We start from the raw sequence: 26,802 nt of genomic DNA on the forward strand, positions 1-26,802 counted from the left end.
GTAAAATTCTTTTCAACTGCTATGAACATCTATCTGCTTATGGATTGAGAATCGTTTCAAGATAAGAACATTATAACATGGTGTCCCATGAAAATTCCATAAATTGGAAATTCGTTTATTTTTTCAGATTTCCTGTTTGCTGAAAAACCTGATCCAAACTTTCTTCAGCAATCTTAAAGAACTGAATATCAAAATGGAACGGCAAGAAAGTTGCGATTCTACATGATGCTTAAATTGACAGTTCTCTTTTCTCTGATCATGTTGATCACGTAAGAACCTTCAAAACCAGTACACCTGATGATATCTCCAAGAATACATGATTGGAAAAAGGCGTTTAAATTTTTTTGCATCAGTAGTTGAAAAAATCATGGACGGAAAGCCAGTCTTCTCAGTTTTCCGTCTGTCTAGCAAAACATGAAGTAAAATGGACACACTGTTTCATGTAAGTCCATATTTTCTGTGTTTAGAAGCGAAATTTTCATTAATACGGAAATCTTTCCTCTATATATCTGCCTTTGAACTAGAACTAAAATTTACCTAATTATATTATGTTAGAATGAACTGTAGCTGCTCTACAGATACAACTTTGAACTATAATCTATGATCGATCACCTAAATCCTGAGTTCAGATTATTGACATTTACGTTGTGAGTTTGAATTCTTTTTACTCAAGCCAGACCTTCTCTTTCGATTAAATAGGTGAGTGTGGAAAGCTTTTGCTGTGTGTACAAAACTAGGTCAAGCTGCTAATATCAGCAAAGTTTTTTGTTGGCTCGCTGAACAAGGCCTTGTACCATTTTAGCTATGCCACTAGTAGGTACACATTTCGAATCATTTTTAAAAGAAACCCGCATATACAGAATTTGCTCAGTTGAGTACACTATCCACCTTTTAAAAATAAAGTGAATATATCGTCCACTTCTAGTCACTGTAAATGTAATAATTGGTGGTCAATCAACAACATGTAAGGTTCTATTTTATCAAAAAGCCCAAAGTAACTGACATTTCACATACCTCAGCGATAATTAGCATTTGATAAGTTATTACAATGGCGACCAATGGGATTTGTACTTATTCAATTTATAGAAACCAGAAAGTGAGTTTACCAATAACTGGACTAGTTTACAGCTTCAAAAATCATCTACCAGAATCATCTTTTTATAAAAAATTACTTACGTTGAATTATGCAAGGTACTATATAATTAACCGAGAGACCTTTTCAAGGCCATGCATACGGCAAATAAGATATTGATAATTTGCAGGGTAAGTTATGTACAAATTGTTTTAATACTGCGTTTACATATAGAAACGCTGATCTTTCAGGGATTGCCGATCTCTTGTTGTCTACACAATTAAATAGGTATAATACAACCAGGCAGACAGACATCCTTTCTATTGTACGTAATAATAATAACAGCAGTAATAATAATAATATTAATATAGTAATTTATTGACTGAAAGACAACTAACCTTTCATCGTTATTGTTCGTATTCGTGTTCGGTTAATTAGCTATGCGCATAGGTACTTCTTTCTGTGGAGATTGTTAACTACAATTTTAGTGTCCTATCTGTACGTGCGCGTCTTTGACTTAATCTACGAAAATCTATCGATGATTCCCTATTTTGATTGTAATTAAAAATGATGATGGAAAAGGTTGTGGTCACTTTTTATTATCTCTAACTCTTAAAACATTACAACTTAAAAATTAAATAGTTTAGCCTAGGGTAGGTAACCTAATACGAAATGCTCAGCAACAAAATTCATTTTCCCTGTTAATTCTCTATTTTCTTTCCTTGCACTTGATTACTGATCTCTCTCTTTTTCACTTTCATCCGCTATTCATTACTAACACTACCAACTCTTTCCCCTTTGGTCTATTTAAGAATCATCTTGCCTAATTTTTTTTTTTATTTCCTCTATGATAACAATCTGCATCATTTCTGTAAAACCTAGATTCTTACATGGACCGGTGTTTCAATTCTTTCAGCTTTTTTGTTTGTCATATTCGTCATACACCTGAAAATGTTATGTTACCTATAGGTACGTGTGTGTATGGTTTTTATGTGAATGTGATTGGGCAAAGGCATATCAAAGTATACGTGTTATTTCATTCAAGTGTGTGAAACGTGTGAATAACGACTATTTAAATATTATAAACATTTTTGCCAAGTTAATACGGCGGCGCGGCGCGCAAATTGAAACCAACCACGTGTTTTCTCTCTCTCCCTCTGTCTCCCGCTCTCTATCTATTGCGATACACAATTTTACTATTGTGATTCTGGTTGATAGTTGGATAGTTCTACATGTGGATGCGGTAGATGCAACGTTTCAAATGTAATATATGGTTACGCATAAGCCTCCCTCATCACTTCGATCTAACGGGTGACGCTTCTTTCCTGAATCCTGATTGGCCTGCCTGGTCCTGTCTGACTAGCCTTAGCCCTGCCTGCTCCGAACTAAACAGTACAGAAGTACTGGCGACTAGTAGACAAGGGGTCACCTGAGGTTCAAAAGTGACAAATTTGTTAGTTTAGTTAAGTTAACACGGTAAGTCCACAGCTAGAATGATATATAAAATCGCACTTCTTTACTTGTCATTTAAAATGTTTACTTGTATCCATGGAAGGGCCCAATATTAAAATACAAAATTGAGACTGAAGCCTAAATATTTTCTCACCACAATAAACAGGCTACGTTTCTTTCCCTCTCTCTCACTCTCTCTCTCTATTCATTCATCTATTCAATTTTTCTTTTATCTGCGAGGTGGATTTCTCATTCAAAGAATAGAAATGGTAACCAGTACTACTACAAATATAGTTTTGACTGGACAAAATGCCTTGGATACTTATAGCACCTCAACGAAATATTTTATCTAACACTAGCATGCGTTAACACTAGAAACTGACTGTGTAAAAAGTACAAGGTGGTCGGCAAAAGCTCTCGGTAATTGAGTGTCTGAGATTCAACCATATAACAGTGTTTATTTTTTTAGGCGTAGCTGCTAACCATCCTGTATATTAACAAGAGAATGACGCCATAATTAAAAATATAATTATTTTGCGAAACATAAAACCTGATGATATAGTGTGCAAAACCGGATAACAAAACGAACAAACGGAATATTAAAAACATTATATATAATAATATTGAAGATTATTCATGCTAATTGACAAGTAATGAGAGTTGACCAAATGATTGCCTCTCGTAATGAAATTTAGTGTTGAAGTCTTCCGTTGTCAAGTTAGAATATTCAATAATAAACCGAATAGGCTGCACCCAGTGGATAACATGAGAAAAAGAAACTCACAGATATATTTAAATAAATGAGACTAATGATCTAACAGCGTAAAATAGTTGCTTGCTGCATTAGAGTGCAAATTATCATTTGGAATCTAATAAGGACAACATGGTAATAGGCCTGGGTGCTAATAACAATTCCATTGAAGCGTAACTAATGATAATGTACATTTTCTTTTTGTCTAACAATTTGCATTTTTGGACTTGACACATCATTACTGAAATGGCTTCATTGATACTTCCAAAACTATTTGTACTGCTTCATAGATCGACAAAATTCATTAAATTAATTTGAATTTTCAATTAAAACTTATATATTTTGCAAAAGTGTTTTCTAGGAATTCCTATACAATTTTTTTTTTTTTTTTTCAAAAACAAAAAACCTCATATCAGGTATTGCAAATAATGAAAATAAAAAATAAAACAATTGAAAAAGAACGACTTATCAACTTGATTTCGAGAATTGATTCAAGCTGGTCAATATTAGGTTCATTTTTATCATCTCCAGGGTACTCAGCAAAATCGATGAGCAAAATCGTCTAATTATGGAAGTAAATGTTATTGAACTACATAGCTTATCCGAGAGTCGGAACCTTACTTGTCATGTTCTTTCAGAATCGCATTATGAATGAAAATAGTAAATTGACTACAACGTAAATGATCCTTACTGAATCACCTGTAAGTTTTACTCAGCAAAACTCTTAGGGACTTATTCAATACAAATTTAGAAGTGACGTTACACACAATCAGCACAATAAATTGAAAACGTTTAACTTTATTAAGCAATCAATATAACTGTATGTCTGAATTATCTCCAATGATCATAAATTAAGTCTGTGAGATTCTCTGTTTCAAACATCAATACCACCCACTTGAATATTTTTTCTTAGCACGTCATTTGAATAAATATCTCAAAAATACGGGACGACCTGTGCATTGAAATTTGAAAAACAAGGTTGATGTTAGTAGCATTATCGTAACAAAACATTGGACAAACAATCACACTTTCGCAATTTCGAAATGAACGAGTTCAGTTTTCAAAATATGAATACAATTTCCTCCAATACAGCTTACGGATTTCACACAGTTCCAAAGTTGCAATATAACGATTTTCCATAAAAAATCATCGCTACACCAATATTACCATCTTCAACCTCATATTTAAAAAATAAAAGTTAACATGCACACAATTTGCTGAATACCCTCAATTTCAGACTCGCAATATTCGTGACTGCGAGCCTTGCTGCTTTAATCTCATGAACATCGACAGGTAAAGAAACTCACCATCTGAGGGAGCGTAGCGTCGCAACAAACTTCATTGGGTGGTTTAATATCTCCTCCCACCGCCGCCACCGCCCATATTGCCACCTCCGACGGGATTGCCACCGTATCCTCCTTGGTTACCGCCACCACCACCGCCGTAGCCACCGCCACCACCTCCGCTGCCACCGCCGCCACCACCGCCGCCGCCTGTATTGCCACCCATTGGTCCACCACCTATGTGTACAAATTCGTCATGGTATTCAAAACTATTTCATCTATGATCCATTTACTCAGCAACACAACAGTTCAGTGCTTTGTTGAAGATACATCGCCATTGAAGTACCATTGTAAGAATACCAAACGCATCCAGGATTACTGAGAAAATGAAGAACAACGAAGAAGGAATAACCGTGACCGTGAAATATACTCTCGAGTTAAAAAATTATAGAGTAAAGGAAGCAAAAAATAAAAAAAAAATTGAAGATTGTATCGATCAAGCTTAGTTAAAATAAAAAAATTTCAATGACAAATGAATAATACAACACAATATGTGACAATAACTTGACCATTTCTTATTCGCAAGTAGCTACCTCGGATTCATTCATTTATCAAAGATTGACCCTTGATACTCAGGGCTAGTGAAAATTCGAATTTTCAATCGTACTAGATCGATTAGAACTTTTGGTACACGATGGAAAGTATTTCAACTGTTCGTGAAATGATGAACAGTTCAGAATCAAGCCTCCGTTTATCATGTATTCTGCTGTTGTATTCAAGTAGTAGAACTTGGTCGAAAATTCACGTGATTTGTAATGTTATTCATCAAAAATAATGTCTGGTGTAGTGCAATATCCTTGATTAGTTTCAAATCTCTCTCAAGTACCATACGACACTTAAATTCAAGAAATATAGGCAATATTCTTTTACAAATCAGTTTCTATATATTGTTTCAACAATTTAGAAGTTGTGAATCTTTACCATAAGGTGCAGGTCTGCCACCAGCATTAAAATTGTTCCGAACGGGTCCACCACCATAACCTTGTTGGTAACCACCTCCGAAGTTGTCATTGCTCCAGTTTCCACCACTGTTGTAGCCTCCTTGTCCTCCCTGGCCTCCCCAGCCACCCCCTAGAATATTTTCAACGGAAAATGTGGTAAGCACTATTTCAAACTTGAGATTTTAATTTCATGAAAATACTAAAAACCAGAGTTTCCAATAAAACATCAATGCATAAAATGCAAGAACTTTTCCTTGTCCACTTCAGAACTAAAAGGTGAGCACTGCAGGATACATATTTTCTTGTATACTTATTCTTGTGGATCACTCAAAAAAGTTACGTTTAGCTTCAACGAAAATTTTTCCACTCATATGATAATATAATGTATATTTAATACAAAGTGTTTAAATTCAATGCAAGCACATCTATGTATGGAGTATTGGTCTTAAGAGGATTGATTTTATTTAGTTAGTTGCAATTCTTCCAAGCTGACTTGAATTTTGAAGAAAAACAAAAATAGTACGTTGTATGGCAGGAATTCTTTTCAAGATTAAACGACGCTAATCGTTCCAGAACAAGTTTATTTTGTCGGAAAATATTGAGCACCTGAAAGTTAATGTGAAATCAAAGTATAGAGAAGAGCAAATAAATTTCGAAGCAAAAATTATTTTAGTAAATTGTAATTATAACAATTTCCAGGGACAAAACATGACTCAGATTCCAATGCAATTACAGCGTGCTTTTGTTCAAAACTACTAAATCATTACACTTTTACTTTGGCATTCACTGTAATTACTTAAATTACCTTGATTTTGGTTCTCCCAAGGTCCATTGCCTCCCCATCCGCCTTGATTACCTCCTCCATATCCACCTTGGTTTCCACCATTGTTCCAGTCTCCGCTACCACCGCCACCTCGGCCTCCCCAGTTGCCACCTCCCTGATTGCTACCTCGTGGACCACGTCCACCTCCTTGGCCTCCTCTGCCACCCCCACCGCCACCGCCACCAGTAGCAGAAGCCATTTCAGCTTTGCTTAACGCCTGGAGGAAAACAAGGCGAGTTTAAAAAAAAAGCTGTATAAGAAATATTACCTATGTCTTATCAGAAACATATGTGCTTTTTTGTTGTTGAGGATGGTGGTGAGCATTCCCTATTGCTGTTATTCCATTGGACTTTTCCCAACGTCAGTTCATATCACACATCGCTTACTGTATAACGATGGAATCAGTTTTAATCTTTCATTGCTTAGTCACCTTCTTGACATCAACGTGCTTGTTACAGATTTGATGGTTACGCTGCAGGCAGATCTTGTCCACAGGATCATAATCATCGAATTCAACGAATCCAAAACCTCGTTTCTTCCCAGTTTCTTTGTCTGTGACAATGCTGACAGAATTAATACTTCCAAACGCTTGGAAATACTGACGAAGATCTTCTTCTTCATGGTCGTCTTTCAGTCCGCCAACAAACAACTTCTTGACTGTTGCCCCAGCCTCCGGTCTTCCAATCTCTTGACGAGGAACTGCACGTTTTGGTTCCACAACACGTCCGTCTACTCTATGAGGTCTATGATCGAAATAATTTAAAAAAAAACACAATATATTAAAAAATGCAACAAATTTTCATATGTGACAATGATCGAACTTCCAATTATATTTGTCGTTCAGGGAAGGTTATTTCCTTGCGAGATAATTTTGTTACCTTGCATTTTGAGCATCGTCAACCATGTGAGCACGAGAGTAGGTAATGAATCCAAAGCCTCGCGACCGCTTAGTCTTTGGATCTTTCATAACTACAACATCGACAATTTCACCCCATTGTTCGAAATGTTTTTTAAGGGAATCATCAGTGGTTCTGTAGTCCAAGCCACCAATAAATAATTTTCGCACATGTTCGGGCTCATTCTTTCCATCCTGAAAGATATGTTCGTACAGCATTAAACACTATTGGATATACTAAAAGTTTGAGTAAAGTTTGAGATTACACATAATTCCTTTCAATTCCAAGTGCAACAAGGAATTCAAGCAAACAAATTTCATGACCATTTTCTTGTTAACTCCAGGTCACATTTCAAGTGAAAAAGGGCACCTTACGGAGCAAAACTTTCGTAATCTTATTCAGGTGGTTACTAAAAAGGCATTAAAATTTGAGTACTCAATGAGCTTAGGATAAATAAAACTTACTACCACTTCGAGCCAGAAACACAAAAGATGGTTAATGATGCATTCAAATTAATATTCAGAAATGATTAGAGCTCCTGCAGAAATTACAGGGTCATCACTAAAATCAGAGTACAAAACTTGCAAGGATTTCCCCAATTTTCACAGCCTATTTCCCAAAAATTAACTGCCATTTTTCCACAACTAAGACATAAATACTGTTCAAGGAAACTTGTATATAATGGCGTAATAAAATCATGCAGATGTTACACCAAAGCGAAAATCAAAAGATCGTTCTACCTTAAGTGAATTAACATTTAATTTTGCATTAGGTAATATTCATAAAAAAGATGAAGATAATTCTGAGAAGCAAAATAGAAATATCTTTCCTATATATCCCCAAGTATGAAAAGGTTGGCGAATTTCCCTGAGATTTCCAGAGCCTAAAAATTCTCTATGAATTCTCTGATTTTCCAGTTTTATCAATGAATATCTATTACTCAATTTAATCTGAATGTAAATATCATGGATTTCTGTAAATGTCTATTAGAGATCAACCGTATATATGGATCTTTTACGAGGCTATGAATTCTATATGGAATTTTAATATATGGAGTGTTCCGAATGGATGGTATACATCCTAGCTATCAATATAAAATCTCTTTAAAAAAAACATGGATCAGAATGTATTATTTACAACATATACAAATTGAAAGCTAAAAAGTAAAAAAATTCTGCCTATTGTAAAAAAAAAAAATGCAATTTCATCCGAGGTGAATAATATAAGCAGACAACAGCGAGTTTGACATTTTGAGTATGGTACACACTTTGTGCTCATTTTTTACACATGATACACCTAGTCACCGCAAATACAATAACAGTTACATGTGATAGAAGTGAAATATGAAAAATCAAGATACGCATATAAACTGGATTCTAAGACCTGCGTTATATCATTGCAGTGCATAAATAATAACTTAGGATTGGAATTTACAATGGCTAATAAGACTTTGTGATACATAGACTAGTGATTATCACTGAAATGCATACATTTCACTTCAAATATCCAAGTCTATGTATCTCAAACGCGAAAATGGGTTCAACAACCCCATTTTATACACAACTCTGAACAAAAACACTTCAATGCATTTTCGTTTAGCGCAGAAATAAACAATTGGCACGAATTCTACGAATTTACTATTGCGATTTCGTAGAAACCGTGCCATTTCTTTATTTCTGCACCAAATGAAAATAAATTGGAGTGTTTCTATTCAGAGTTGTGTATACAACGGAGATTTCAACCCCTTTTTCGCGTTTGATACGTGAGCTCCGACATTTGAAGATATACATATACGACAGCGTCGAAATCGACTAGGGCACCCCATTAAGTTGCTAAGCAACGTACTCGAGAATTCTTCCAAATAACGCGTGTAGTCGTGCAGATTTTCATCTTTATCCATGACGCAAGAGTTCAGACCAAAGTGAAGCTGACAAAAAGATTTTAATTTTCTCATAAAAGTAACTCCAGATACGTTCTAAAATTAGAAACAAATCAAAATGGCGGTGCTCGGCTTGGGTACGCCGAAACAAAATGAACTGCTGTTGTGGGTGAAGAGTGAGAAGAAGGGAGGAAGATCGATGCCGCCGCGAGAATTTTCGTCAAATTAAACCGCAATTGCGTCGAGAAAGACTTTACCAGGCGCTGATTAGTAAGCCTGACTAAGTCGATGGTCGGGCGCAATTAAACCATACGTTAATGACGATGAACAGAAATGATAGCTAAATTGTACAGACACAACGTGACGCGGCCATTGCCCACAACACTATTGGCATATTTTCAACATATCGCTATCGCGGATCCGTTATTCAGGAGGATAATAAGGGAGCGAGAATTCAGTTACTTACGTCGTGATCCATCTTGACCATGGTTAGATGAGCGACGAATTGTAGAAATCGAAATTAAATTCCCAAAACGCACCACAGCTACACCAACTTTACCCGATATCGCTTGCTCGGGAAGTGAAGCGGCGCAGGCCAAGGTCATCTGTTGAAACTGCGCAAGTACGCACTAGTGCGCACCAAGTGCTTGGCTGACTTCGATCGATGCGTCTCAGCGTTCCTGATTGGCTGATTCGAGCTATGTTACCGGAAGTTGTGTGTTGGGACGTCGAATTATCAGCGTAGATGCCATCACGCAGGTACCTCGGCCTTAATTTTATCCACCGAACACTCAGTCCGTGTAGTATAAAATTTTAGAGTCAGCAACGATTCTCAAGTTGTGAAAATATCCAATTTTTCAGTATCAATGTGGTGATAAACTGTCGAATCTCGCGGGACAGACATGGACTATTTTCAGAAGCGCAGTCACCGCTACCGGACACGCTATATCGAATGTATAACTTATACCTACATACGACAATATACAGTAATTTCTTATACTCTGTCGACTCTGTCCACGGTCGTATATGCAGGTCTGGGCACTCCCATATATTTCGTATACCCCACAGTGTGCATCTATCTGAGGCACATGTTCCCACATTGGCCGCAAAAGCGCGGAGCGCTGCAATCTCGGGAGCACGTGTGTGACAGCGACAGAGCGATATAGACGGTGGCGAGGCTGTAATGCGCGCATGCCTTCCGTCACTAGCGACGTGGCGAAATTTGAAAATATTCGCCTCAGTTAGAGGCACAGGTTTTTGGACAGAGTGCCCAGACCTGTATACACGACCGTGACTCTGTCCAACTGAAAATGTCATGGCGGGTAAAACAATTTCAAAGCGACGCTTTCGAGGGTAAATGGTATGTCGGAATTATTTCTGGTTCGTGATATGAAGTTTTTCCGGTTCGTCTCGAGTCTACGGTTTTGCTGATCAAATAATTTCCATGTATGTACGTATGCCGGATCTGCATTCTATAGCTTCCCGATCCTACATCCAGTTCTGAATTCTTGAGAAAATTCCTGCGTTATCGTGCCGAATGATCGACGTCGCTGTCATGGCTCTCGGACGATAACCTTTCGCCGGATTTTCCCCCTGGCTAACTTTACGGCCTCTCAAATCTCATCCCATATTTATGACTATTTTGCATCGGATCCGTATGGACTCGTTTGCTTCTATATCGTTCGAAGCATTAACCGGCATAAAAATTATGATCACCCAATTTTGTACATGATAACTGTTTGGATCTCTCGAATTACGTCGAAGAGAAGGACCATAAACCAATTCACTTCTCTACGCTAGCTCAACTATATGATGAACGTAGCTAGAAAAATTTTGCGAACTTCGATAAAACCAATTTTTTCTGTGGTTTCTCCATAGGTTTCCCGTTGGATGGTCAGGATACAATCGTGCGTTCACTTGGTGGGCAGAAGAGAAGTCTATACCTGAATTTCTTGCAACTAAAGTTAGAAACGCACAGACCGAACAAACTAGGGATAGCGATAGAACGAACCGATAGATTAAAGTTGTCCTACAGAAGCATCTGCAACAAGTAGAAAAAAGTATTATTTGCATTCTGCATCATGAACAAACGAAAGATAGTTGAGGATATTGACAAGGCACAGGGATTCAAGCGTGCCTTGGAACCAGAAAAAATAATCGGAGTATCAGATTGCGGTGGCGAGTTGATGTTCTTGATGAAATGGTGAGCTATTATTTCCACAAGTAGCCACCGATAATATTGCAATAATCCTGATGTATTTGTTTCTATTCTGGAAACGTATCAAACTATTTGGCGGTTCAGATGACTGTTGAACCTCAAATAAGACCATCGATTAATCAAGTTGGCACGATATGTCTTTTCCAGGGAACAGACTTGCATTTGTCTGTACTCACAGAATTTGAATTTTAAAATGTTTAGATTTTCTTGCCTGTCAAGATTTTCATGATTCGTTTTCAGTGGAACAAATATTGCTGAATGAAATATTAAGCGAGACGTACATGCATTACGAACATTTTCAAATTACAAAATTTTGTTGAACTCGAAGAGAACTCATGAATGCGATACAGTTTTTTGGTAAACTTATCAAGTATGACTTATTCACGCATAGCATGTTATTAGCTAGAGAATGTTGGACCTTGATTTGGATATAGGTATTATTAAACTCTGTGTGGCATCTGGAGCAAAAATGATTTGCTAGAAACATGGGGTACTAATTTTTGTCATTGGTTTCAGGAAAGGAACAGATGAAACAGACTTAGTGGCTGCAAAAGAAGCCAATGTAATATGTCCTCAAGTTGTTATACAATTTTATGAAGATAGACTAACTTGGCATACGATGAAATGTAGCTCCAAATAAATGGTGTAGATAGCTGAAATTTTTACCTAATTTTACCATCACCAGCGTTCAAATGATCTCTTCTCCAGTTTTACGCGATTTCGAAGCATATAGTCACTAATATTTGAAATTCAAATGATTTTTAAAAGTTGTCTTAAGTTGCATAGTAATTAAGCTGAGCGTCTTGCTCAGTGGCTTGTGAGTGTAATATCCTGACTGAAACTCACTATAGAAAATGTGCTTTTTATATATATACGTATTTCATTTATTTAGTGACAACTTTGGACAAGTTCGAAGTTCAGTTTTAACATGACAATAAGTTATGTAACTTTTATCGCTGTAAAGCTTACGACAGTTTTAGGGTTGTAATTAAGAATAAAAATGTTTTATTAATAATTGAGTACTGTATAAGGTCTTTACTGAAATATAAACAATATAAAAGTTTATTATAAAACTCGAATAGAAGAAATATTCAATTCATTCGCCTCAATTTCAGTTTTACGTGAAAAGAAGAGTTGTAAAGTTTAATTACCACATGATAGTTAACGTGTATATACATATAATATAATACATAAGATAGTTTTGTAAGAAGTCTTATGAAAATAAGAATAAACATTATTCAATCAAAATATCACATCATTCGCAATTCCGAGTCTATTCAATTTTCTTATATCACATACCTTCAATGTAATCCGACCTTCGAACCGGTTTAAATTTTGTAAACGTTAGTAAAATTATTTTCTAGCCCCTACCATTTTTACATCAGTCAATTCGTTGGGCATTTCTAATTTAGACAATTGACAATTTATGTAAGAATTGAATCCATGGATGCGAGGTCTTAGTATCTCCGATGTCCTCCGTCTCCAATGTATATCGCTCAATTTCTTAACATTCGACGACTTTTCTACACCTTCTATATGTATTACATTAATTTCATTCGATGCAAAGTTATCTGGGCCACATGCGGTGGATAAATTAGACTCTCTCAAGTCATTCCTGCTATTTGCACATCTAGCTTTTGTAATTGTAGGTACACAATTAGCTCTCTCTGGTTCACACTTGGTTGTGCTTGACAGAGTTTCCGGTAAAAATACTGTTAGGAATTTCGAAGAGTAATCAGTTATAGGTTTTGATTTCAACTGATCTATTGCACGTTTTTTTGGAACTGTATGCCTTGGCATGTTCATGCCTTTTGTATCGTGACATTCAGTCAATGTTTTAACTGTTTCAAGCTGCGTAATTTGATTTTCCGAAAAAAGCAGCTTCTCAGGTAGAGAAGGCTGCGTTTTTTTAGGCTGACCTTCGAATTGTGATCTTTCAGGGCTCTGAATCTTGCCAACTGTCATTGGTTTGTTGGAAGTATTTGGTCGGAGGGGTATTATCTTGTGAACCGAATGTCTGTCAATCCTGTTGCAAAAGTCAGATTGGAAATAACAGTCATGATTTAAATTTGTTTTGGGATATAACTTTTCTTCGATTCTACGGTTTATAACGACTGCTTCGGCCAGTGGAATTGGTTCTGTATGAGTGAAAGCTTTTTTTGGAGAATTCATCTTCTCTTCTGGTCGTTTGATACTAATTGGTCCATTGATTACAGGCACAGCATTACTCAACTCACTAGTCGTCCTTATAACCGGTGTAACATTACTTCTGCAATCCAATTGAGAGTCAATTTGCGCATGGGAATTTAGATAATGAAGTGACATTTTGCACGGACTCTTTGGTAACACAGCCGAAATGGCTCGCGGCTTTCCTTTTGGTTTCGTTTTTGGTTTAGAAGTAATAGCTGGCTTTAATTTCACCGGCCGAGTCTCGTCCTCCCCGTTTTTAGTTTTGTTTTCCGACATTGAGGTTTGATCCTCCGAATGATGATGTCTCATATGCCGATTAAGATTGTCCTTTCGTCTGAATACAGTGCTACAAAACTGGCAAGGAAACGGCTTGTCGTCTGAAACATATGTTTTTTACTCCCACTGCCCAATAACACTGATTTGCAATACCAAAACCCCAATCCTTTGTTTGTGGACTCACCGGAATGCACTGCGAGATGCCGACTCAGCTCACTTTTGGATAAAAATACTTTAGAGCAGTCTGAGCATGAAAATGGGCGCTCCTTTCCATGTGTACGCCTGTGACGAACCAGCAAGCTTTTATCTTTGAAGCTCTTTCCACATTGTTCACACATATGAGGTCGTTCATCTGTCAAGCGATCAAGGTTAGAAAAAGTACTCCAAAAGCTTGGGATCGTATTTTAGAAAGTAAATGAGATTAACCCTGTCATGTATACATCTCTCCATAGATGCACTTGAAATTTTGCATACATGGACTTTTGGGGTCGGTGATTAAGAATCTAAACTCGCAATTTGGAAATTCAAAATTACGGATCCAAACAAAAACAAGATACATTTAAAAAAAATTCTGTAAGATATTTTGGTGTGACTTAAGTTTGTGTAAAAATTGGCATTCGATTTTCATGGTAGATCAGCAGAAAATACCTATTTTCGTGGAAAAGTGCGAATTTCAACCATTTGTTTACATGTTTCTATTTTTGCAATAAATAAATAAACAAATTTCATAATTTGTTTGCTTAGATATATTTCAGGGACCATGTGGAACCAAAAAACTTGGCAGTTGTTACCAAAAATATAGTTTAATAATTAAAAAGGTGGTACACTGAGTGGGGGTTTAAACAAAATTAAAGGGTTAAAATATAATAATTATTTGACTTACTAGAATGCGTATGCATGTGACGTGTCAAATTGGTTGCCTCGCGAAACGATTTCTTGCAAATTTGGCATGTATATGGCATAACGCCTGTATGGACGTTCATGTGACTCTTCAAGTCATTTTGACTGCTATATCGTTTCTCGCAAATGGAACATTTGTAACGTTTTTCATCTGCGACAGCGATTGCAACATTTATACTCAATCACCGAAAACTTTGGAATGTAGATTAGGAACAAATTCCTCATACCTTGGTGGCAATGAAGATGCCTGTTAAGTTTATTACGCTGCGGAAATGCTTTTCCACAGAATGAACATTTGAAAGGTTTGTAGCCGGTGTGTGTTCGTTCATGATACTGAAAGTGTGACTGCTTAACAAAACTTCTATCGCATATGGTACACTTGTACGGTTTTATCCCAGTGAGACAGGAATCGTGATATCTCTGTGCCGTAGTACTCTTAAAAGTTTTTCCGCATATGTTACACCTGTACGACTCTTGTGGCCCTGGTATAATGGATATATGACTTCTTTTCAGCTTACTATTCTTGCGTCCCTTTACTTTTTTTGATTCTTCTCGTTCAGGAATATCGATCGTTTCATCCTGGAAAAAATGTCTAATGTCAGTTCCGCCTCTGTGAATTCACTCGAGGTACAAGTACGAGTAAAAAAGTACAAACATTTTTTTCGTTTCTATTTCTTATCTGAGGTGGCATGTTCTGACGGTTGTTTTCGGTTTTTGGAGAGAATCGTACGTCGGTGACTAGTTCCAGTGGTTCCATTTTTTGGGCATGAGTTTGGAGGATAACAGGTGCTTGGAGTTCTGTCATTTGCTCGCTAGCATCAAACCCTAGAGTCAGGGAATATTTTTTCTTTATTTATTGTATTTATGTGTAAATTATAACGGTTGTACAGACCCTTAGATTGATTCTGGCACATTCAATGCCACTGAATGCATCTGCTTCTCAGCACAAGTGGTAGCGGACTAAACCAATGGCCTTGAATTTGTTAGAATCAATCTAAGAGTTGTACGTATTGGATTTTTTTTATCAACAAACGAACTGAATAAAAATGTCAGTCTCTGACAATTTGAAAGGGATTCAATTACGAATAAAACAAGAATAGTGTTCATAAAAATCAGACAAACCACATGAATTATTCGACAATAAGACAGTAGTATAATCTGCTGCCAAAAATTTATCTGCAGTTGAACTCCAGTGTTAAAAACTTCTTTCTAAATCACAAACTTTTTTTCTAATTATGATTAGTTTAATCTGGTTTAATCACATTTTTGATACCTCTGTTTAGTCATGGTTTTGTTTCTATATTCCCCCTACATTTCCCCCGTATATATGCAATAGACTTTATGTTTGCGTCACTTTCGAACTACGGAAATCGCGAAAAAAGTGGAAAAAGAGACCTGACTGGCATATGAAATATGTAGGTATTTTCAATAGCTGTAAGAGCACAGAATTTTTGTTGGATAATGCATTGGTATTGCTATAATGTTAAATCTTTCCATATGGTTTCTCCATATCTTAGAAGTAAAAATTTCTCAAAGTTTATCTATGCCATGGATTTTTTTTTCACCTGTTTCAGATGTAACATATCGCTGCGCCAAAGTCGCAGAGTTGTTGTGATTCAAGTTCAATATTCCTGGAATATTTTCAGCACTTATATTCTGATCATCAACCCATTCCGATTGGCGACCAGAACTCTCCGATTCACACGAATCTTGCTCATCAAATTGAACTCGATCATGGTCCGGCATCTTGTTCATCACAAGTTCCAGAGGCTGCGAGGGAGTTTCTTCTTTCTCAGAACGGGGTTTAGATACACTGGAATCCAGAGGCATAGATTCCAGTTGGGAGGAGCATGCTGGATAGTCTAGAATAGAAAAAACCTGTGGTATAAAGACATTTGGACATGCACTCAAAGTTGCTTACCAAAGTTGCCAATCTTCTGAATGTGTGGCGTATTCTGGCAAGTCTTACATCCGTCCTCCTCATCGACGAGACAAATTCGACATTTCCTGTGGCCACAGGCATCTTCGATAAGGCGCGAAGATGATGCATTTGTATTTTCTCCACAGTTCGGACACTTACTTCGTCCCATCATCTTTGTTTGTTTTTATTCTGAACCTAGATTCATTTATTTATTCATTTCGGGAATTTGACTTCCTTCATCTAGTTATTCTTGATATCAACTGTTTGATTATCAATTAAAATTTCATGTGAAACATTGTGCTCGTTTGATTTGTGGAGCCTTCTGAAAACCTCCACAAGATGTGTTTCAGGCAGGTAAACCGTAAAAGGACTTCGTCATGAATCCTCAATAAAATTTTAAATTTCATCGTTGCAAACCGCGCTACAAATTTCCCTTTTTCAATAAGAAACCTTGAGTGATTCTGTGGATTCTTATGATATGTTTGTAGTTAAAGTTAGGCTGAAAGACAACAATATCTAATCCACGTCTAACAGGGTGATAAGGATTTATCAAAAAATTCAAGAATGCGCGTTCTCTGATAAAAAGAAGACCTCTGTTTTGCCACCTAAGAATAAGAAGCTTTGAAACTTATATCCACATCATGTCAACCCGCCTATAACGACAAACAATTTTTAACCCAAATGACCGATTATCTTACGTAAAGGGAATGAAACTGTAATATTCGAAGTGTTAAAAACGCACAGTACAATGATACCTGCAGATAACAACAATCGTGTTATATTCCTGGGACAAGAGGGTAAGAAAAAATCGTGCATATTAAATAACTGATTTATAAGTGACTTGCTGTCTGACTAGGTCTGCACTCAGAGTATAACCTCAACGTTTGACCATTAGATATACTAATTGCAAAACGCGAGTTCAGATGCTACCTCCATTATAGTCCGATGATCGTTACGTAGCATAGAATTTCGATATCGAAACGGTGACAAAAACAAACGACGAGCGCACAATTAAATTTGTGGAAAAAGGGTATTGAAATTAACGTTAACCTCAAATTCCGCGACGGCAAGCCATTGGTTGCCTGTTTGAGTCTCTACGACGCAGATCGCATAGAACAACACGAATAACCAGCCTCTTGTTTTTTAAACTCTCGTCATGCAACATGCCGGCTGACATTTTAATGCATGATTGAACGGTGCGGTGCTGAGAAATCTCCATGTGTGACGTACGTATGCATTTACGAATATACTGGCCTGCATTCACGACGAATTGAAGCACCGCGGCGCGTAGTAAATTACACATGCATGCATCCAGGCCACGATCCAATGATCAATCCATTTCGGCCCTCGCGCAGTGGTGTTATCTCACGTATTTTTACGCATACTTTTTTCCTCTGCCTTACACACATTCTCCCCCTTTCCCGTATGACCTTGCGATTCGCCGTTTGCCACCTTTTCCTCGGATTTAATGTCAGTCGAGGTGGAAAAAACAATTACTCGGTTTTCACTGGTTTTCACTCACTTCAAATGCGTATTTTACGAATTGACGAAATATGTTTATAACAAGAAGGTTTATTAGGTTGCGATGGCCGCCTTCCTTTTTGACATTTTATAGCGAAAATTTTACTTTTTCCCTAAGAGGCGCTCAAATCGCATTCAGACAATTCTTCTTTCGTTATCTCAAAAAAGGCCTCTTGGCAGTGCGGTCAGCTGTGCGGTTTATGTATTAATTCAATTAAAAAGTGCCCTCCGAAATAAACAAAAAATGTGTGGTACGAGGTACTGTTGTGTTGTGGATTGCAAAAATACCCTATTGAAAAATCCAGAGTTAACTTTTTATTCGTTTTCGAGACGAAATTGGGAAATTAGCAAGAGAAATGAGTGGATAAAAGCTGTCAGAAGAATGTAAGTAATATTATAACAATTTGATACAAGGAATTAACGTATTGAAAATATACAAACGTCAGATTTTCTGTAATGTTTTATTTTTATAGTACACCAGATAACAAGCCGTGGCAGCCGAATAAGAACACTCGGAGAGAACATAAGGATCGAGAAAATACACACAAAATGTACACAAACATACATGCACAAACAAAATCTGCAAATCAAAACATACAGTACTCAATATTCATTACTGTGTCAACGATGTGGATGTTTTTAAGTAATATATACGTACTAAAACCAGTATAAATAAAAATCGAAACAGATATACTAAATTTTAATCATGTTTAATTTAAAATCTCGCATCAACATTTTTAGAGAATCACGTGCAAGTTATTTTTTATTTCATTGTTTTTCATCTATAAATATTAGTTCAAAATTTTATGCTTATTCTTAAAGATGAAATAGTCTCCACCAATAATATATTATTAGTTTCACATTCTATACCCATTCTTAATAATGAAAGAAAATCTGTCATTTGTTAATGTTGTTATAAACCGAAGTAAAAAATGTGTTTTTCTAAATCTAATTTCAATGGCCAATATACTTATTCCTTTATTATTTACATCTTTTTGATAAGGAGATACATCTCCATTTTCCATTTCTGTTCTGCATGTATAGATGCAAAGTTCCTGAAAATATATTTTTTACATTATTATTGAACTATTCATTTATCTCATAATTACATACCTCTAATTTCACTTCGTACGGCGAATTATGTACTCTCATCTGTGGTATTACTTTCGCAGAGACGATTCGTTCTCCACTAGCTTCATCATGAATTTCGACGACCTCTTGAACATGGTGGCTTTGCAATAGTTTATACCCTGTAAATGTTTAATTAATTGATCATCGTATTGTTAGTAATACGATAATCCTAAAAATAAATACGTAGTAAAAATTACAATGAATTTGAAAGAATATCTCATATGTTTCGTGCATTTACTTACCTTTCGGCACAGATTATCCGCGAAAGAATTCTGCATGGGAATTCTGAAATCCACATTAGATGATAGTGTGGCTCATAATATCACTTTTAATTTCGTATTGCACTAAATAAAACAATAATTTAAAACATGCCGTGATCTATATGTGAATCATATGTTTACTGGTATGAAAACAACGTCCTCGAGTTGCCGCCGTTAACCGACAGATAGCGTTGCCGTCGTTTCATCATGATATCGAAGAGCACGGTCTTAAGCCCGCTGCACACGAGGCTTGTTTTGCTGATAGATCGCATGCGGGGTACTAGGATGGCTGCTCTGCTGGGAGCGCTGCTAGAAAGTGGCGCCTCTGATGGCTCTGAAGCGTGGTCGCGTGCTGGATTTCGGTGATAGAACGTGTGCTATTTTTCGTGATGGTTTTCTTGCGTGTTTTCATTGTTCTGACTTTTTTCGACTGAGATCCAAATTAAAAAATGACGCAAAGGTGGTCCGTGGAGCAAATAACCGTTTTAATTGATGCATACAAAGAGGAGCCGTGTTTGTATGCAACCAATTCGCCGAACTATCACAATAAAAACCTTCGAACCATGGCTCTTAATCGAGTGAACAACGCAGTGTTGAGGTTAAGGCCAGCGTCGACGACAAAAGAGTGCGCAAATAAATTTCATAATTTGCGAAATCAATTTAATATCGAGCACTCAAAGGTTAAATCCTCTTTAAAAAGCGGGACTGGCACCGATGACGTAAGTATTCTTTACTATTCAACTAAAAAATCTAAACTAACCTTAAATAAAAAATATAACCAATAATAAACATTTATGTAAACATTTCCAGATTTATAAACCGAGCCTGTGGTACTACCAAAAACTTTTGTTCCTCGATTCCTACGTGATCCCGCGTAGAAACAGGACTTCTCTTGATAGTCAGGTTTCGCTGTCCGATATGCCGCTGAGTCAGGTAATGCTAAAAATGATAAAACATGAAAAACACTTTGTGAATGCAAAACTCATGCCTTTTTGTTTGTAGGGTACAGCAACACACATGATGGAAGAGAACTCCGAAGACGGAGCTTATTACGAGAACGTTGAGTACGTGGATGATGTTCTTATCACAGAGTTTGACGGGATGATTCGAGCGCAGGAGAATCTCTGTGGATCTTCTTCAACAATACAAGTGTCGGATACGCATAGTACTTCGCTGCAGATCCATAAACATTCATCACCATCTCTACATAGGAGTCGCTCATCATCCCTTTCATCAGTAACGGCCAACAACCTGCAAGAAAATACATTTCCACGTCCTCATAGTTCCTCGCAATCCAGCTCTTCGACGTCTGGAGTAAGCTCTTCGGCAAAACGCAAAAGAAAGAATCCGCGATTGGACGACAGTGACGAATTTTCCACCGTCATAAAAAATTTAACCGATTCCATAAATGCGCCTATCACCATCAACACGCCTCCGACAAATTCAACTCCAGACTGCGTAGATGGATTTTTAACATTCATGGGGAGCTTACTGCGACAGTTTCGAGATGAACAATTGAAGCTGGAGGTAATGAATGAAGTTACCCAATTAATTATCAATGCCAAAACTACCGACTACCATCGATCAAAAAATTAAAAAAAATACCTCAGCTCTTGAAGCTTTAAGCAATGTACGTACATCGATGTTAAAAATTGAGAGAAAAAGAAACTAAAAATCCGAATTTATACCTGTACGTGATTGATCTTGATGTATAAAAAAAAAACAACAATAAATATAAATTTTATTCTGATTGATGTGTAGCACTTTGAATATAAGCCACTGTATTTTGCTATGAATCTCGATGTATCGTGTCTCTACTTCTGTAGAAAAGCAAAATACTATTTTTAAAAACCCGATAAAAAAACGACGAACGAGAAATTTTTATTTTCCACGTGTTCCTTTTCAAAATTCAAAAGTCGAAAAAAACACCCTATCGTTCCTCTATCTCTGTGGGAAAGTGAAACATCTTTTGACGAAAACGATAAACAAGAGAAAATTTTATTTTTTCCGTTTAAGTCAAATTTTCAGAATCTGTCGAATCGAAAAAAACACCCTATCGTGCCTTTATCTCCGTAGAAAAGCAAAATAAACTTTTAAGAAGCCTGAAGGGAATGATAAATGAGAAATTTCCATTTTTCATGTGTTCCTTAAATTTTCAATTTTCAAAAATCGACAAACAAACCAGAAAAAAATGATGAACGAAGGTAATTTTTGTTTTCCACGTTTTCCTTAAATTTTCAAAATTCAAAAATCGAAAAAAAACAATCATGACAATTTCTTCGATGTAAAATCTTGTTCGATCGAGGGGGAATAAATTCTGGTTAGAAAGTGACAGAAGAAGAGTACACCAACCTGTTTTGACATCACCGACAACCAAAAAATCTTGATTTTCATTTTCTTTTATGAAAATTCCATTCCATAAGTCTCCTGTTTGTTTTTTCATTTCGTTATTTATGTTTAATATTTCACGTCATTCTTTATGTATAATTGTAAGCATTAAAAATTACTCCAATTGCTAAAATTAAGGTCAACGCGAAGCGGCGAGATCGATGAAGGAACAAAAATTAACTACAGTTCACAGTTCTCAGGAACTATGAATTTTTCTCGGTCGAACTTTTCTCTCTGACACCAGCTTCGATAATCGTTGAGAAAAAGTCGTAAAAAAATATAATCGTTCCCTTCGTCGCTTGCACTTCGAACAACACTCTGGCCATTCACACTCTCCGTAATTTATCGAAATTTCCCAGAAGTCCTCGGCGAATATCCAAAAACTCGAGAATCTGTGTAATTTTGGAGGGATTCTTTTTTTAATTGTCGATGCTGCTTAGTCAAACAGATATTTTCAAAAGTCTTTCGTACACAAACAAAATTCGAATAATATAAAACCAGTAATGGCATTTATTTATTTCTGTATAAACATTGTACAAATACTGTCAAATACAAATACAAGCCGCGGCCGCAGTGCTAGTAAATAATTAATAAATGAATAAATACTATGAACTTGCTCGTAGAGCAACGACTAATAGTTACCTCGTTCAATAGCGGTATATTGAAATGGCACTATGCCTGTAGTATTAAAGTATTCACAAAATTTATCTCGTATCTCTAGAGCTTCGTTACTGCTTCGGTTATTTCTCAGATATAGGGAGGCATTCTGCCCTTCGGATAATTGTACTGCATTACAATTACTATCAACGCGGGTTGAGATTCTGTAATTATGCGGTATGTACCATTGACTGGAATCATTGTTAGATTTATTGATTAAATAATTATGTAAAAGCACACACGCGTAAGTTATTCTCTCTACTTTTTGAACGGAGAGAGATATCGTAGAAAGTAAAACGCGCCATCTGTTTGCCAGTATGCCAAAAGCGTTTTCAACAGTTCTGCGAGCACGGCTCAATCTGTAGTTGAATATTCTTTTGTCAAGCGTCAAGTTTCTATCCGGATACGGCTTTAACAAATTAGGTTTCAAGGCAAATGCGTCGTCACCGACAATCACGTACGGTAATTTGTAACAAAAGCCTGGAATTTCACATGGCGCAGGTAAGTTCACAGTTCCATCGTTGATCTTAGTCCATAATGGGCTCTCACGCAAAACAGCAGAATCGTGCATACGTCCATTTCTTCCGACGTCAATGAACAAAAATCTGTATTCAGCATCGACAAGACCCAGAAGCACAATGCTGTCTTTTCCCTTATAATTACGGTAAATCGATCCGTCACTTCGAGGGGGACGAAAATTGATGTGTTTCCCATCCAGCGCACCGATGCAATGAGGAAAATTCCATAAAGTATCGAATTTGTGAGCGATAACCTGCCATTCCTCCGGCGATGATGGGAAATTCCATACTTTTGAGTCGAGTACTTCTACTATTGCTCTTAAAGTTTCGTCAATCACTTTTGAAATTGTGTTCGCGGCTATGCGAGTGGAGTAGCTCAAATCCTGAAAGGTATTGCCCGTTGCTAAATATCGAAGAGTCACAGTGAGTCTGTCCCTCGGTGATATAGCTTGACGCATAACGGTATCCTGTTTTTTTATGGCCGGAGTCAGAAGTGTCAACAACTCATTCCAGTCATCTTCCATCATTCGAGTATAATTGGTGAAACTGGCTGGATCTTCAGGGCTAAACAAAAATTTAGTATAAATATGCATTGAAAAGTCAAGTATAAAATTGAAAATCCAAAAAAGTAATAATAAATAAAATGAAAATCATATAGTTACATACCCGAGCTCACGAAATACCATATTTAGAACATTCTGTCCTCTATCACGCCGTAACAGCCACTCGCGACTCCACAATTTACGTTTTCGTTGTTTCAGTAGATGTCTACGTTTAAAAGCAGTTGCTACAGCTGACACGATAATTGCTTTCCTACGTCGAATTATTTCAGCCGCAATAGTTTGTTGCACTCGAGCGTCCATGGTACTGTTGAGGTTAGAAATGCTGGGACTACGTATTCGCCTATACTTTCTCTCTAGGCTCCCTGCACGCCAGCACGCCTAGCGACAAGCATCGTGTGAAGCCAACCCAACGAGGGTGCCATCGTTGCACCCAGCGCCACAGCCAACTTGGAACCCAGCGGTAAAATCTAGCAAGCAATCCAGCAGCAAAACAAGCGTCGTGTGCGAGGGGCTTTACATACAGGTCTGGTAACTCCGGCACTTTGAGTGGTAGGGGTATTACGTGCCAGCCGGTATCCACGGCGGCGCCCTCTCTGCGCCCTACCTGACCAGCGTGCAGTTACCATAAGAGAGCCTTATGTGCTCTTACCGATAGTCGTAGATTAATACCAACACACATAGTTACCATCATAACGTCCAAATTCTTATATCGATAGTTCTCATACGCTAGATTAACCGTTATTTCATCAGTCAAATTCATAACATACATGGTATATATATTTTTTCCCATTCAACCGTAATAACCCAAAATAATAAAAACCTGCAACAGTTAAGATAACCACAAAGACTAAAACACCGGAAATGTGGGAAGAGAAATCACGGATAGCTCACAGAGAAAGAAACCCTTATTCTCAGAATTCGGGATAGTGCCCTCATTTTAATGATAATAAGACCAATCAGCGCTTCGCCGCTTGCTTCTCTAAACCAACCACCTCGCGCTAATCCACCACCGAGATCTCACGCACGAACCAGAAACCTTACCCCCAATTATTCCATCATCCTTAACCAATCATCCGAGACCCGCGAGAAACCGCGACTCCTTTTGAACTCCTCCTACTTTCTCTCTAATCCAACCTTTCCAGAAAACAGAATAGAAGAGAAGAACTTCAGACATCATAGAGAACAGATCAGAACTCTACCGAAATCCTAGAATCAAATCACATTATAATTCATTCAGAACCTCCGAAACTTATTAACAGTTTGTCACTGCGATAGTGATTAACACCGATCTGTACCACAATTCTAAACCTACCATAGAGAACTAGAAGGAGATTGTTAATAAATGTGTAATTAACCCAAGTGTTGTCATAAATAATTATTTCAATCACGCATAGTGATGGTTGGCACGAGCCTTACCTAACAAACTCTCAGAACTGTAGGCGAGTTGAACGAGAAGATCTGAGGAGCTGATCAGCGGATTCCCGAGATTTACATATACCAACTACGTAAGTCAAGAGAACAATTTAAATCACGCGGCGAATCAGAATCGACTCGAAACGTTCCTCTCGGAACGTAACAGCTCTACAAAAAATGGTGGCAGCGTGTGCGAGAGCCAACTGGAAATAATTAAATAATCATCAAACAATCAACGCTACTGAAATCTTCGAAAACTCGGAAAATTTTTTTCAACATTGGGAATACACATCGACGATATAACTGATAAATGATTGTGACCAAATCATCATCGAATTAAACTTCTTCAAACTGTTGTCAACATACATTGTTGATTAAACATCTACAACAACTGTCATCAACAACATATTACCAGACGATATCGAAGAAGTGCATCGCAGACCTTCGCATCACAGACCTTCGCATCGTAGAAGCTTGCATCGCAGAACATCAATTTCAACGGAAACTTCGCCCTCCCGCCCAACCCCTGAAAATCGTCATTCATTGCTTATAGTCTTCGTAACGTAAGTCAAAATACAATTTTCAAAATGCCTGATAACGATAATACTCAAGTTCCCATGGAAACTAGCACTCAACAGAATACAAGTACCATAAATCCCAATACCTACATCGCTTAGAGTAGACGGATCATCATATATCCATAAATTCGATTACAAAGATGTTTTAAAAATAATACCAGAATTCGATGGTACCTCTGCTGGTTGTTCGATTCAAACATTCATAGATGAATTTGAAAGTGTTAAACAATTCATACCACAATGCGGAGAAGAATTTCTAGTTAAAATGTTACGTTCAAAATGTAAGGGAGAACCATTTAAACGTGTAACTAACGCAAAAATACGAACAATCGATGAACTTGCGAAATTTTTAAGAACTCACGTCAAATTAGACAAAGACCTACATACTTGGATAAAAGAGAAGGATAAGAATTCTTTGAATGAATGTAGATTTCAAAGAATGATTTGTTCCACAAAAAAACTTGGTTTCAAAGATACTTGAATTTTAATTCCCACCACCCGATGTCCGACAAGATAGGTACCATCTTTAATCTCGTTGACCGAGCCATCAAATTATCAAGTACCGAATTCCATGAAAAAAACCTGTCACTTATATATAATAGCTTAAGATGAAATGATTATCCACACGGCCTTTTACACAAACATATAAAAAAGAGACGCTTTCATATCAATAACCTACTTGACAATAATATTGACTCTGGTTCCGCAGATGACAACAATAGACAAGCCATTACATTTATCCCCATCCCATATGTATCGGGTCTCTTTGAGTCATTGAATAGGTTATTTACCAAACACAATGTCAAGTTTGTAGGAAAAAACTCAAAAGATTTGCAATTTGTCTTTGATTCGGGAAAAGATGGGATCCCCATGGGCAAACGATCCAACGTTGTTTATAAAATACCCTACAACGATTGCAACCAAGTTTATATTGGACAAACTGGCCGCCATCTAGATACTAGATTCAAAGAATATCAACGTAATGTACAAGATAATGAGGATCAACATACTGCACTAACTAAACATGTGATCAACAAAGAACATTCTTTCAAGCTTCCCCTCGAATAGACGCGACGACGGGAAACTCCGAGACCCAGCGTCAGGTAGCAGA

At 37.1% G+C, this 26,802-nt stretch overlaps 4 protein-coding genes and 1 long non-coding RNA gene across 11 annotated transcripts; 2 read left to right on the forward strand and 3 right to left on the reverse strand.

Moving 5' to 3' along the window:
• Nucleotides 1-1,423: 1,423 nt before the first annotated feature.
• Hrb87F (Heterogeneous nuclear ribonucleoprotein at 87F) lies at nt 1,424-9,782 on the reverse strand. Of its 3 annotated transcripts, none has more exons than XM_046612974.2 (7): nt 9,624-9,782; nt 7,261-7,472; nt 6,813-7,125; nt 6,365-6,599; nt 5,540-5,689; nt 4,583-4,795; nt 2,361-2,501 (listed from the first exon to the last, which is right to left on the reverse strand). In XM_046612974.2, the coding sequence occupies exons 1-6, from the start codon at nt 9,642-9,644 to the stop codon at nt 4,626-4,628; spliced, it is 1,101 nt and encodes a 366-aa protein (XP_046468930.1). In that variant the 5' UTR covers nt 9,645-9,782; the 3' UTR covers nt 2,361-2,501; nt 4,583-4,625. The 3 variants fall into 3 exon arrangements, with proteins under 3 accessions (XP_046468933.1, XP_046468930.1, XP_046468931.1); XM_046612975.2 differs by lacking the exon at nt 2,361-2,501 and adding an exon at nt 2,515-3,011; XM_046612977.2 differs by lacking the exon at nt 4,583-4,795 and having other exon boundaries at nt 1,424-2,501.
• A 336-nt stretch (nt 9,783-10,118) lies between these two features.
• On the forward strand, nt 10,119-11,361 carry LOC138190449 (uncharacterized). 2 transcript variants are annotated; one of them, XR_011176418.1, is made up of 2 exons: nt 10,119-10,607; nt 11,036-11,361. It is a non-coding gene; the product is annotated as an uncharacterized lncRNA (long non-coding RNA). The 2 variants fall into 2 exon arrangements; XR_011176419.1 differs by having other exon boundaries at nt 10,119-10,603.
• An 815-nt stretch (nt 11,362-12,176) lies between these two features.
• Nucleotides 12,177-18,050, reverse strand: LOC124212663 (uncharacterized). 4 transcript variants are annotated; one of them, XM_046612972.2, is made up of 8 exons: nt 17,917-18,050; nt 16,663-16,857; nt 16,307-16,603; nt 15,397-15,566; nt 14,969-15,320; nt 14,725-14,892; nt 14,026-14,193; nt 12,177-13,942 (listed from the first exon to the last, which is right to left on the reverse strand). In XM_046612972.2, the coding sequence occupies exons 2-8, from the start codon at nt 16,832-16,834 to the stop codon at nt 12,729-12,731; spliced, it is 2,541 nt and encodes an 846-aa protein (XP_046468928.1). In that variant the 5' UTR covers nt 16,835-16,857; nt 17,917-18,050; the 3' UTR covers nt 12,177-12,728. The 4 variants fall into 4 exon arrangements, with proteins under 4 accessions (XP_046468928.1, XP_046468927.1, XP_046468926.1 ...); XM_046612971.2 differs by having other exon boundaries at nt 17,593-17,971; XM_046612970.2 differs by having other exon boundaries at nt 17,713-17,970.
• A 1,829-nt stretch (nt 18,051-19,879) lies between these two features.
• On the forward strand, nt 19,880-21,405 carry LOC124211853 (uncharacterized). The gene is made up of 3 exons (XM_046611345.2): nt 19,880-20,293; nt 20,385-20,507; nt 20,577-21,405. Exons 1-3 carry the CDS (start codon nt 20,024-20,026, stop codon nt 21,168-21,170), a joined length of 987 nt encoding a protein of 328 aa, XP_046467301.1. The 5' UTR covers nt 19,880-20,023; the 3' UTR covers nt 21,171-21,405.
• A 1,061-nt stretch (nt 21,406-22,466) lies between these two features.
• Nucleotides 22,467-24,193, reverse strand: LOC124211852 (uncharacterized). Its single transcript, XM_046611344.2, has 2 exons — nt 23,804-24,193; nt 22,467-23,701 (listed from the first exon to the last, which is right to left on the reverse strand). Exons 1-2 carry the CDS (start codon nt 23,998-24,000, stop codon nt 22,594-22,596), a joined length of 1,305 nt encoding a protein of 434 aa, XP_046467300.1. The 5' UTR covers nt 24,001-24,193; the 3' UTR covers nt 22,467-22,593.
• Between the last annotated feature and the right edge of the window lie 2,609 nt (nt 24,194-26,802).

The sequence above is a fragment of the Neodiprion pinetum genome, chromosome 2 (genome assembly GCF_021155775.2).
Source record: "Neodiprion pinetum isolate iyNeoPine1 chromosome 2, iyNeoPine1.2, whole genome shotgun sequence".
In the NCBI taxonomy this organism is placed as follows: domain Eukaryota; kingdom Metazoa; phylum Arthropoda; class Insecta; order Hymenoptera; family Diprionidae; genus Neodiprion; species Neodiprion pinetum.